Raw genomic sequence first — 13151 nt, forward strand, 5'->3', positions numbered from 1 at the left:
AAACGAGTTCAAATATAAGTGACACCTCTGAGTTGAAAATAAGTTTGTAATATATAAAATATGATCACGTGTTATTCTGTTCTCATATTAAAGCCATAAATAGAAATTATTCAGTGAACGTATATGCTGTAACAACGCGACAGCGTGAAGAAGATTAGATTTGTGCCCTTCAAAATGACGAATTATATATTGAGCAAATGTGTTGCGTATCGTGTATGAATACAAAGGAAAATTAAGTACTCAATTTGTCAACTACCTTTAAGGGTGATTCTTTAATCTTTTTCTGCTCCATAGACCTAATGTTAAAGATCCCAGATCACATTGCCTCCCGAAATATCGCTTCAAAAAATATGAAATTTTTTGCAAAGGTTTGGGGACTTTTATCACATCGGGTTTTCGCCAAGGATTCCCAGCCACTTCACGAAATGGCCAGCCAAAATAGAATATGTAATATTAATTGCAAGTACTTCGGACTTTGACCAAACCTCTTGGCCAAAATGCGAATTGGCCAGCCAATTCGCGAACTGGCCGAACTTCGGACTTATAACATATATAAATTTCATTTTTTTTGTATTTCATAATAAATTTTTCAATAATTCGTATTACAAAATTGCAACTCATATTAAAACACAGAATAGATAAAAATGTATTCCGATGTGTAGGGTATTTAATGGAAATCGCTAAAATCAAGATTAAAAGTATATAAAATTGTTGCTTAAGAATACATTTATCATAATTCTGACAAATTCTTTCAGTACCAGAGCACTCACTGTAGCATATTTGTAAATTCTTTTATTAATAAATAAATTTTTTTGTACAATACATACATAAGCAGACAAGGAAGAAAACTTTAAGGCACACACTTTCAAACACAAAATTATACTGATATTTTTTTTAATTTTTTGCAGGTAATACAAATACCTTTTGTGAAAGAAATATGTGCCTACTACAATAATAAGCATTAATAAGTCTGCCTATGCACACAACAAAATAAAATACATAGTAAATATTAATATACAATAAAACATTTAGTTCTTCTTGAAATATTAAAATATATCACAATTCGTCTCGAGCTCTGGGACTCTGCAAAAAAAAAAAAAAAAAAAAAAAAAAATTAATATACAGTTCGTAAAATGTATAAAAAATATAAAGTTATTAAAAAGGGATAATTCAATAGATAAAAAGGAGAAAAACATATTAAAGCAATTTTTAATTATCAAAAAAAATTAAGATTGAAATCAGATAATTCCTATATTATATATATATATATAAATTCTACAACAAAAATCCTATATTCATTTATTTTTCCACTTCTACAAAATTTATAAACTAAATATTGATGTCCAAGTAAATAATTCTTTATATTTCGGAATTAAAAAAAAAGAAATATTATTCCTTTTTATAAGGAATAATATTTCCTTTTTTTTATTCCGAAATATAAGGAATTATACAGACGGAAAGGAATTATACAGAAATATTATACAGATGGTATAAGAAAAGTGGAATAAGTATTTATTTTCTTAAATATTGCACCAAGAAATTAACTTCCAATTACAAATTTTAATTAAAGTTTCACCTTTCTATGAGTACAACTCGCGGAGATGTTAAAAGGTTAATTTCTTATTGTTTATTGAAGTAGAACATTTATTTCATATCTCCGATTGCTGTTTGATCGACTCTTTTGATGTACAATTCAAGAATAATGCATAAATTACAAAGCTTATTAAAAGGACGTAATCGGAAAATAAAAATGTATTTGTTAAATATTAAATTAAAAAGGGTTAAATAACGAAATATCTTTAAAATAGGAAACTTCGCCATCTACGATTAGTTGCATTCTTTTAACAATACTTGCTTGTAGTCTGTTACTTGTGGCATAAAGCTGGCTTCTTGAATTTGCAGACAAAGGTGCAAGAAATCAACAAGAATATAAGCAACACCATAAATAAAAGTCAAGATGTGTTAAGTCGACCAATTTGGGGTACATTCACAAGAGGTAGTTGCCGCCAACTTGGCTGACAGCTGAAAACTAGACGGCGCAATATATTCGGCTGGTTTCGGTTTTACGTTATCTTCGTTCGCTGAAGAGATGGTTGACATAGAAAAATGCAGTCCAGTCGATTGAATAATCTGCACTATTTAATAATAAAATGACACAAAAGTAAACAAAATCTCAAAATTCTGAGTAAGAGAAATTCAGAAAATGTTTTTAATCGCAAACTATTAGAGGGGCAAAATAATAAATCTAAAATTTATATTAGTGATTAAACACGATAATATATTTTAATTATAAATATAATAAAATTTTATAATCAAATATTTATCCAGTGCAATCTTTCCTTTCAGTGAGCATTCTTCATGTGAAAATTATAATTAATTATGCTAAGTAAATAGCAGCTAAAGTGTTCTTTTATTTGTACTTGTCGAAAATTTAAGTATTTCATTGTTTTTAAGTTACAATATTCAGAATGTATTCAATACATTATTCAAATTTTGCATTTTTTCCCCCTACTTGAATTTCATACACAGAACGCTAGTGCTAAGATAAATATCATGTTGTTCAAGTAAAAGCAAGGGAACCCAAAGAGAAATCAAAAGTTTACGAATATGTTAAGGAATTACTTTTACAACGATTTTAGTTGAGTGCAGAAACTTTTCGATTGCGGTTTGTGCAACATCAAAGAGAATGGAAAGTTCGTGGAGGGATCTAGCCTTTGAGTTGAGAAGTTTCTTGGAGGAATGGTTGGATGGAGTTAACGTAAGGGATTTCGACTGGTTGAAGGATCAGATGGTTGTAGATCAAATGAAAAGAGTTGGAAATGAAGTCCGCGAACATTTCGTAGACACACGGACAAAACTCTCGTCGTCATCAAAGTTAGCTGATGTCCTCGATGATTATGACGGTCTAAGGAGAAGCACAAAAGCAGGACTTATTGGACCTAATAGGAAACGAAAAAATGGAAATTTTGAAAAAAAAAAGAAGAAAAGTCCTCTTGCCCATGACAAAAATGTAATAAACGCCGATTACAGGAGATCGAATAGTTCCCGAAATTGGAAGCAAGAACGTTCCAATCGGCGTCATTGTTTTCAGTGCGGGTCATCGCAGCATGTGCCCAAAGTTAGCTGAGATAAAGAATGTGTGGCGTTGGCAACAGGAGCTCAAATTGTGCAGCGACGCTACCGCTATGTGGCGTTGTGGTAGCCGCAGAAGTAATATAAAAGCAATACCGCACCGGAAACAGGAAGGAGTCGACGTGGCGAGAGACTCAGCTCGTCTTAGTGTATACGGCATACTTAGTGTAAACTGTACCGCTGTGTAGACACTATGTTCTTTAAGTTGTGTGTTTTTATTCGTCATTTGCCAAACTGGTGACCTGCGGACTTAGAGTACGTGAGCTTCAATCAGTTTATATCCGCCAATTTTACACCGCAAGAACTTTCTGAAGCCGTAGGGCTTATTTGTAGTGCTTGCTACACCTTGCGTAATAATTATTTTGCTTATTTTTGAAATATATAATGTCTCAAGAGGAAAGGTAAACTTCCGGCAACATATCTCGGGTAGCTGTAAAAGCACCGCCATTCTGGCGGGAGGGTCCAGAGATTTGGTTCGGTGAGATGGAAAGCCAGTTTATGCTAGCTGGAATTATCATGGAGATTACGAAATTTCACCATGTTGTCTCCGTTTTACAGGCTGAAGAATAGCTATTGTGGGTGATCTTATTTCAAAACCACCGGCAGAGAATCCGTACACTGCACTCAGAGCCCGGCTGTGTTCGCAATACGCCGATACTGAAGAACGCCTCAGATATCTTATCTCTGGAATGCAACTCGGGGATAGCAAACCCTCAAGTTTTTTTATTGGAGATGAGAAGCAAGGCTGGGAACCGCATTTCCGATAATTTGCTTAAATCCCTTTTCCTGCAGCGTCTTCTAACCAACGTACAGCAGATTCTTGCTATCTCTGATGATGCAGTGGAAAAGTTAGTTGAGATGGCGGATGGAATTAAAGCAGATGCGTGTAATATGCTATCGATTCAAGTAGTCGAAGCAGGAGACACGGAGCTAAAAACCATGCTTATAGATATTTTGTCGCGCCTGTCTCGCCCGTCTTTGTCGGCGTCAATGTTTAACCTCCAGTGGGCGTTTCCGTCGCCGCTCGGTCAGCAGACTCCAGAAATCACAAGCACTGTTGGTACCACCGACGTTTCAAGGAACGTGCAACGAAGTGTACCAAGTCATGTTCCTTTCAGCCGGAAAACTAGAACGGCCGTCACTCGAACCAGAGGGTGGCGGCATAGCTGAGATTAACCGATTTTATCTTTTCCAATAAATCTACGAACTCCAGATATTTGATTGATACCGACGCCGACGTCTCAGTCATTCCTTGCTCAACGGCACCAAAACATTGCCGGTCGGTTTCGCTCCAGCTGTTCACGGCAAATGGAACCATCATTGCGACTTTCGGTCAGCAGCTATTATCGCTTGACCTGAGCCCACGCAGAGTGTTCCGGTGGCCGTTTATTATCGCTCTCACAATGCAGGCCGTCAAGTAACTGCTGGGCATCACCACTTAACATGGTACCTAAAAAGAATGGAGATTGCGCCCTTGCGGGAATTACAGGAAGCTAAATGGTGTTACTATTCAAGATCGGTATCCAGTCCCCCACATCCAGGACTGTTTGCAGGTGCTGGAAGGGAGAGAAAAAAAAAATTTTTTTTTTTTTCAACTCTAGATTTGGCAAAAGCCTACTACTAAATCCCAGTACAGGAGGAGGACATTCCTAAAACGGCTGATGCTACACCGTTTGGACTTTTCGAGTTCCCCTATATGCCATTTGGTCTGTCAAATGCGGCTTCTACATTCCAGAGATTCATCCACCATGTCTTGAGAGGTATGGAGTTTTGTGTACCATACTTCGGTGATGTTCTAGTTTCATCGGAGAATGAGGACCAACATCTGCAACATCTTAAACTGGTGTTTGAGCGATTTGAAGTGTATGGTGTGATTCTCAGTGTTTCAAAATGCGTACTGGTAGAGGCATATTGTGTCAACAGAGGGCATTTCTCCAATACCAGAGGAAGTTGCAGCTATTTTGGACTTTCCAAAATCAGAAACCATGAAAGAACTTCGTAGGTTTCTGGCAATATGCAATTTTTATAGGAGATTTATACCTCACGCTGCCAGGACACAGGCAGCATTGAATGCCTATCTTAAGGAGGCGAAGTAAAATGATAGAACAGCCATCAATTGGTCAGAAGAGGCTCTTGCAGCATTTGAGAAGCGCAAAAAGGAAGCGCGCAAGCGGAGGCCACAATACTGGGCCACCCAGCAGCAGATGCACCACTTGCAACTGTGGTAGATACATCAGACACTTCGGTTGATGCTGCTCTTCAACAGCACGTATCTACAGGATGGTACCCTTTAGCCTTTTTCTCAAAGACTATCTCCGGCACAACGCAGTTACAGTGCATATGATAGGGAGCTGCTAGCTGCTTACATGACAATTAAATACTTCAGGCATGTTGTAGAGGGACGGAGTTTTACGCTGTTCACCGATCACAAAACTCTGGTGTATGCATTCAAGCAGAAAGATGATAAATGTTCACCACGGCAAACACGACGGATCTGATCGGTCAGTTTACAACAGATATTCGCTGTATGAAAGGGTTCGAAAATGTAGTGGCTGATGCTTTATCTCGGGTACATATCTCAACAATTAATACACTAGCTGCTGTTGATTTCTAAAAAATGGCAGAAGAGCTACAGTAAGACGTCCAGTTGCAAGACATATTGGCTGACGCTTCTTCAACTACTCTCAGGCTACAACCTCCAGTCATCCTCCACTGCGATGTTTCAGGCGAGCGCATTCATCCATTTGTGCCCGAGTGTTTCAGACGAGAAATTTTTAACAATCGACACTCGCTTTCACACCCAGGAGTAAGAGCATCCCTAAAGCGATATGTGTGGCCATCAATGAGGCAGGATGTTACGCTGTGGGCTCGCACGTGTTTGCAATGTCAACGAGCAAAGGTGTCTCAGCATACAAGAAATAAGGTTGGGAATTTTGTTCCTCTCAGTTCCCGCTTTGAGCATGTGCATAGTGACATAGTGGGACCCCTTTCTCCATCAGAGGGTTTTCGTTACTGTATTACCTGTGTAGATCGGTTTTCTAAGTGGCCAGAGGCATTTCCGCCAGCAGAGATGTCCGCAGAAACTGTAGCAGGAACTTTCTATCCTGGTTGGATCTCAAGGTTTGGTACACCCCTCAGGTTGACAACTGACCAGGGAACATAGTTTGAGTCGTCCCTTTTTGATGCCCTAATGAAGGTTTTGGGTATCGCAAGGCACCGCACAACTCCTTACCATCCGGCTGCAAATGGGCAAGCCGAGCGATTCTATCGACAGCTGAAAGCGGCTAATAATGGCTCATGGCAGTGCTCGGTGGACTACTGTGCTGCCCACGATACTGTTGGGTTTTTTTGCTGCATGGAAGAAAGATCTGAATGCAACAACTACAGAATTTGTTTATTGAATTCCCATACGCCTTCCTGGTGAATTTCTCTGCTCTCTAGAAAACAGCCCTGATCCAGCTACCTTTGTGGGAAGGTTCAGGGAAGCAATGCAACAGCTTTCACCTCTGACAACCCAACATCATGGGCGACATGCAGTTTTTGTGAATAAGGAACTAACTGCGTGAATACATGTCTTTCTGCGGTTGGACAATATTAGAAAAAGCTTGGAGCCTCCATACGAGGGCCCTTTTAAAGTTGTTAGCCGCAATGACAAAAGACAGTCCAGCTGTTGTGAGCAGAAATACTTCATCTAAACAGTCCCAGTAAAAAACATCAACCGAAAACTACCAGCAGGAAGATCTAGAGCGCAGGCTGATGATCAAAGGACAGTGACTCGCTTTGGTCGAAGGATGAAATTTAACCCTAAGTACAGTTAAAATCTCGCAGTCGCTGGTGGGGGGCGGCTACCTGTGACGTTGGCAACAGGAGCTCAAACTGTGCAGCGACGCTACCGCTAGGTGGCGTTGTGGTAGCGGCAAAAGGAATATAAAAGCAATACCACACCAGAAGCAGGAAGGAGTTGCATTTGGATCCAAGAAGTCACCAGTTAAAGGCAACACTCAGACATCAAGCCCAATTTTTGCAAGGAAGGAGATAGCCTCGCTACGCGAGGCGGGTGCTTCATAACTTACAAATCTCAGCAGGAAGGAGTCGACGTGGCTAAAGACTCAGCTCTCCTTCGTGTATACGGCATACTTAGTGTAAGCTATATCGCCATGTCGACACTATGTTCTTTAAGTTGTGAGTTTTTATTCATCATTTGCCAAAAATGGCTCAAGAATTAAAAGCGTGACACGATGTTTGTAAGAAACGATAAGTAAGACTGATGGATCACAGATTTCCAGAGAATGTTACTGAAAATCGGACGAATGAAGATACGATTCTCACAGCACAGTTAAAGGTACCAGAAAAAGAAATAACATGAATCAGCCCTCTACAGAAAATATCAGTGAAGGTAGAAGACAATACCTTTGAAGGTATCGTAGGTGCTGAAATCACCGTCATCAGACATGATATAATTGATGCTTGCTCTAAAGAAGGAGAAGACAGCATAAAAACTATTTTGGAGAAGAGGAACTCGCCTCATTAGTTATTATATGTTAAAATTAATGATGGGAAGCATGGCAATGTTCCTGCTACTTGTGCACCATCAAAGACAAAAGGAAGACGACTCTCTGAAGATGGTATGAGCATTTCGTAATTATCAACAGAACGGTTATTCATTTGAAGATGGCATCTTATTGTACTATGAATGGATATGTGGAGAAAAAGTACAATAGGTGGTATTGCCAGAATGTAAGCGGAAGTGTGTGCTCAAGGCAGCACATGAATTACTATTGAGAAGTCATCTGAGGGAGAGAAAGACAAAGCAAAGAATAAAGTACTCATTCTACTGGCCAAGAATAAAGAAAGATGTCAGGGAATTTTGCTAGTCTTGCAAACAGTGTCAAGTTAGGAGGACAATTACATACAGAGACAGGATTCCACAATACAACCTATCATCAGACCAGAGAATCCGTTTGAAGTCAGGAGCGTTGATTGCATAGATCCACTGGAGCCTCCGTTCAGGAGAGGGCACAAGTTCATCATTTGCGCTGTGGGCATGTGTACATGTTGGGCAAAAGCTATTCCGATAAGAAATATTACTGCGAAAAAAACATGTGATGTATTTTTACAGCTACACGATTCCCCGAAGTCGTTTGCACTGATCAAGGTATTAACTTTACATCGAGTTTAGATAAAGAATTCCTGAAAGTGATTGGCACCGTACCAAGGTTTGCTACTCCTAGGCATCGGGAAAGCATGGGTGCAGTTGAGCGATGGAATAAACACCTAAAGGAAATGCTCAGCAAAAATATCCAGGAAAATGGAAAAGATTGGGTCATATATCTGCCATATTTGTTATTCGCGTATAGGGAATTGCCGCACAATACAACAGGACTGTAATCATTTCAAATGGTTTATGGAAGGTTATTCAGAGGGCCCTTGTCTGAAAGACTTTTGGACAGGAAAAAGAAGAATCCCTTTAAGTATTTCCAAATCCATTGAGAGTTATCTAGAAAATCCTAACGAAAGGGAAATAAGCATTGAAATGCAGACTCTCTATTCAGATTGCCATTGTAGCACTAAGAAAAAACAAAAATCTTTTAGGAAATGAACGAAAGCATTTGTCTATCTTTTCTTTTACTTTTATCACTATTTTTATGCATATTTTTTTAACATATTGTTTTGTATTTCTATTTTGAATATGTATATGTGTTATTTCGTTATTTCTTTCTCTTTAGGAATTGCATATTAGTTGCTCTCCCACCTCTTTCCTACTTCTTTCCTAGTTGTTAGCGACTAAATACTGCTTGGAACTTTGTTTTTATTTTACGATCAACCTTTTGCTGTGAGAGATGATGGTCCAGTGAGAAGCAACCCGTCCTAATTCTCAAGTCGCAACATTGTCTCTAAGGTGACAATGCGCTTCTCCAATTGGGTGGAGGGGAGCGTATAAGGCCCGCTCCTCTACTCCCAACGACGACATAAGGGGAAAGATTACTTGGTATCCGAGGGGAAGTAACCAAGAGAGGGGCGAACAGGAAATAGACCAAAAAGATAAGCCCACGAGGAAGAGAGCGTGGGTAGCTTCGTTCGCCATGGACCAATGGATTTTATTTTCATGCTTACTATTTTAATCCATGTATGTAAATATGGACGAATATGTAAAGAATATAATAATCTACATAGAATAAGACTGTTTGTTGAATTTATTTCTACAAAATGATCATGATTGAGCTGCACGATTTACTAAAACGACAGCTCAAGCCTAGGCGGAAAGGTGGCGCCAGCCATTTTGGAGGACTAGCTGGAAATACAGGTGAAAAGGGAACTTTAATAATTGTAATAATTTAATAAGCCTAATAAATTTTGACAGTAAAATCTCTCCCAAATCGTAATCATATGTATACATTGTGAATGTCATTAGCAAACATTTCCAAAGTTATCACATAAAAAAAAAGACATTCAGTACAATAGTTACTTTTGTTTAAAGTCTAACGTGAAACTGAAATTGAATAAAATCACAGACAATTTTAATGTTAAATAATATTCAGATTGTCTAAAATTATTAACAGCTTCCAACCGGATACAGAAAAAAGAATTACAATTGTGATCTGTTATTATTATGCTGCATATTATATATAATAATTACATTTTGACCTCGTTCATAGACTTATTTCCTACCAGCTTAAATTTAAACATAAAAACACATCTTAGTTGTGTACGTTTTTCCTACGCCTATCGGTAAAGAACACTGGTTTAACTATTTTAAATTGTTGCCAACGAAATTCTTTAATTTCAATTCCAATGGGAAATCCATTCCCAGAACATCTTTTTTTTTTTTTTTTTTTTTTTTAAACGATGGCTGCAATTTCTTTCAAGACTATAGCACAAAAAACGCTTATCTGAATAATTTGGAATTACTTTAATGATTGTATACAAATAAATATTGGATTTAAATGCAATACTGCTCATAAATAGTCACTTCTTGGTCTATTGTAATTAAAATTTTACATTACTACATTAAAAAATAAAAACGATGACCTATCAGACAAAAATATGCAACACAAATCTTGGGCATTTATTTATACTTTGGTTTTTTTAAATTCATAGAAATTCTTCATATAACAGAATAATAATGAACGCCTTGGTAAAATACTAGTGGCGTATTTAACAAGAGGAGTTTCTACTTTCCCTCGTCGATTCTATTCATTTTCATCGTCTATGAAAGTCATGAGTCGAATATGAGTCGCATGTTGCAGACAATAGCAAAGAAAATCGAGTTTGGAAAATTTAAATGTATTTATACTATGATCTGTACGTTTCACCTACATAATTTTTCTTCAAAAAAAAGTGGAATGATTAAACAAATTACTAATACCGTATAGTCAATTTTGATAAGAAAAATCAGCGTTATTTTCATAACCTCTCCCTTAAAGAATCATGTAATGACAATGCTGCTTTTCCAACGATTTCATCCAATTATAGGCATGACTGTGGGTCTTTTTCTATCGTGAGGCTGACAGTGTGACTCGCGCTTTAGGGCCTTAGGATGGGCAACTATTTCAACTAAATCTCAACATAGCCAACATTTTTTACACGATAAATTGTTTTAAAAAATAAACCTGATATTTTTCCACAAAAATTAATTATTTAGTATTAATAACGAGCGTACTCATTATATATCGGATTTTAGAATAAGATTCAGAGCCGACCCAAATGAACAAATGAACCGAACCAAATGAACAAATACAGGATTTTTTAAACTCGATGTTTTCCAAAATTATCTTCAAAGAACGCCTCAAAAATTACACTTTTTGAATTCCAAGTAATAGCAAATACAAGAGATGAAAATCAGTGAGATAACATTGATAGATTTTTCCCTCATAAGTATTCAAAATGTTGTAAGCAACCGTTGTCAATGAATGACATTTATAATGTAAAATAAAAATGTATTTTTAATGACAAATATTTAAAAAATCTTCTTGGCAAGATGGAAAACAAAGGTAGATTCCTTTACATTTAAGTTACTGTTTAGTAGCATAAATTGTTAATGTTAAAAACAGTCAAAATTAAGACTTGAAAAATCACTTTTCAGCTCCTAACTTCTAAGATATTGCAGTTATCGAAAAGCCTTCAGTGCAAAAGTTGTTCGTCTTAATGAGGCACTAATTTGGCAAAATGGATTTATTTTTCTACCTTCAATATTAAGAAAGTTATAACGAAATGAAAATTTCAACTTCCCACTATTTCCAACCCCTTTGAGCTAGATGGGTCATTTATGAAGTCCAAGATTTTTACATTTCTATCAACATATTCCTCCAAACGAAATTACTCTAGTTATCCTGCTTACAAGATAAATATGGGCAAAACGTTACACGCATATTATATATATATATATAATTGATAATATATAAACTTTTGAACGAAGGGCGGTTTTGGGATCCAGGGATCATGATCTGTGAAGAACTGAAGAAATTTTCAAGAAGTCTTGTCATGAGAATCATTGCAATAGGTACTTTTCCTATAGGAATCTACCAAAAAGTTAAATCTACAATGTCATCTACTTTTAGATATAAATGAATCAAACAATTCTAATAATATATACGTAATGATATGTCTAAGAATATATATGTAATGATATCTTTTAATTTGATTCTATCCTAATGAATTTCCTTTTTTAAATCTTAAATTAGTCCATACTATTTTATTCTAAAAATTTCTCCTATTTCCTGATTCAAATCCCACTTCTTTTATTCTATTATTACCACACACGTTTTAAAAATATCTTTTTTCTTTATTTTCCACGCTACGAGCGAAGGGATAAAAATCTCTGATGCCTACACAATTATTTCAAAGATACCCAAGATTCCCTTTCCTACGCCTACAAGTATCAAATCGTCATCGAAATCTCATAATAAAACCACTAAAGGGAAAAATTCTGTCACTTTCAATCTCGTCTTCTGGTGCGAATGTGTGCCTTTGTTCCTGCGTAAAAATTATGTCTCCTGTGGCAAAATAAATTGAAGTTCATTAAAACATTTTCTTCCTTTAAGCCACATAACTTTCAAAATTATACTACATATATAAATTGAAACTGTTATATACATATAATTATGTAATTTATCATAAGCCATTTCTGATTTATTACATTCTAGTAAATAAAGTTAATATATGGGTGGATTGCGAAGAGCAAACAGCACAATTGTTTTCAGAGTGTTACCACTTAATAGAACAGAAAGAAACATAGTAGATGTGGCAATGAAGTGACAAACATGGTAAATGACAAGAAAATGTCAAAGAACAAATCTATTCAATTGGTTCTTTTTTTCTCACAAAATTGGGTATTACCTACTTGAATTGGAAACATTTAATTGAATATCAGTATTATATCTCACTGAAATGTATAATTTGCAATACATTTAATCTCGCTATAATAATGTACTTTATACTAGAAATTAAATTGCCATTTTGAAGCTTATTTAATATGAATTTATTATTTAAAAATTATCAGATAAAAATATGACCATTAAGGCAATAATAATAATAATGAGTAAAAAATTTTAAAATAATGTGATCTTACCTGGAATTCTGTAGTTAAAGTGTCTTTTAAAAATGAAAGTATTGCATTAAAAGTAAGAGTATGTATTTCCAATCCTATAGGGTCCTGAAACAAAAAAATTATATAAAATAAAATAAAAAATTCAGAGATTTAAAAAATAACAATTTAGTTATGATTATATCCCATTTTTAAGCCTCACAAGGATTATTTTATAACGGATTTCCTAATTTTGAACCGTAGTCAAATGAGAAGCACAACAACTCAATTTGTATCCCCCCCCACCAGTAAACTGCTGCTCGATACTAATAGGCCTTGAACCTTTTACACGGTGAATCTTCGGTGGAATCGGGTTTCGAACCCTAGACCTTACCAACTGCCATCGTGGCCCTAAAAAACTAACAGAATGGAAAATGCTGTTTATGTAAGGAAGTAATAATTTATATTTAAAATAATGTGTTCTTTTATTTACTTA

At 36.1% G+C, this 13151-nt stretch overlaps 1 protein-coding gene across 1 annotated transcript in view; it reads right to left on the reverse strand.

Moving 5' to 3' along the window:
• Positions 1-824: 824 nt before the first annotated feature.
• Positions 825-13151, reverse strand: part of LOC129960758 (dnaJ homolog subfamily C member 10-like) — a 68228-nt gene continuing 55901 nt past the window's right edge. The window contains exons 17-18 of the mRNA XM_056074370.1: positions 12701-12784; positions 825-1083 (exon numbers count right to left, since the gene is read on the reverse strand). Coding sequence (XP_055930345.1) covers positions 1057-1083; positions 12701-12784 — 111 coding nt within the window. The 3' untranslated portion in view covers positions 825-1056. The remainder of the gene's footprint in view (positions 1084-12700; positions 12785-13151) is intronic.

Source organism: Argiope bruennichi, chromosome X2 (assembly GCF_947563725.1).
Source record: "Argiope bruennichi chromosome X2, qqArgBrue1.1, whole genome shotgun sequence".
Classification (NCBI taxonomy): Eukaryota; Metazoa; Arthropoda; class Arachnida; order Araneae; family Araneidae; genus Argiope; species Argiope bruennichi.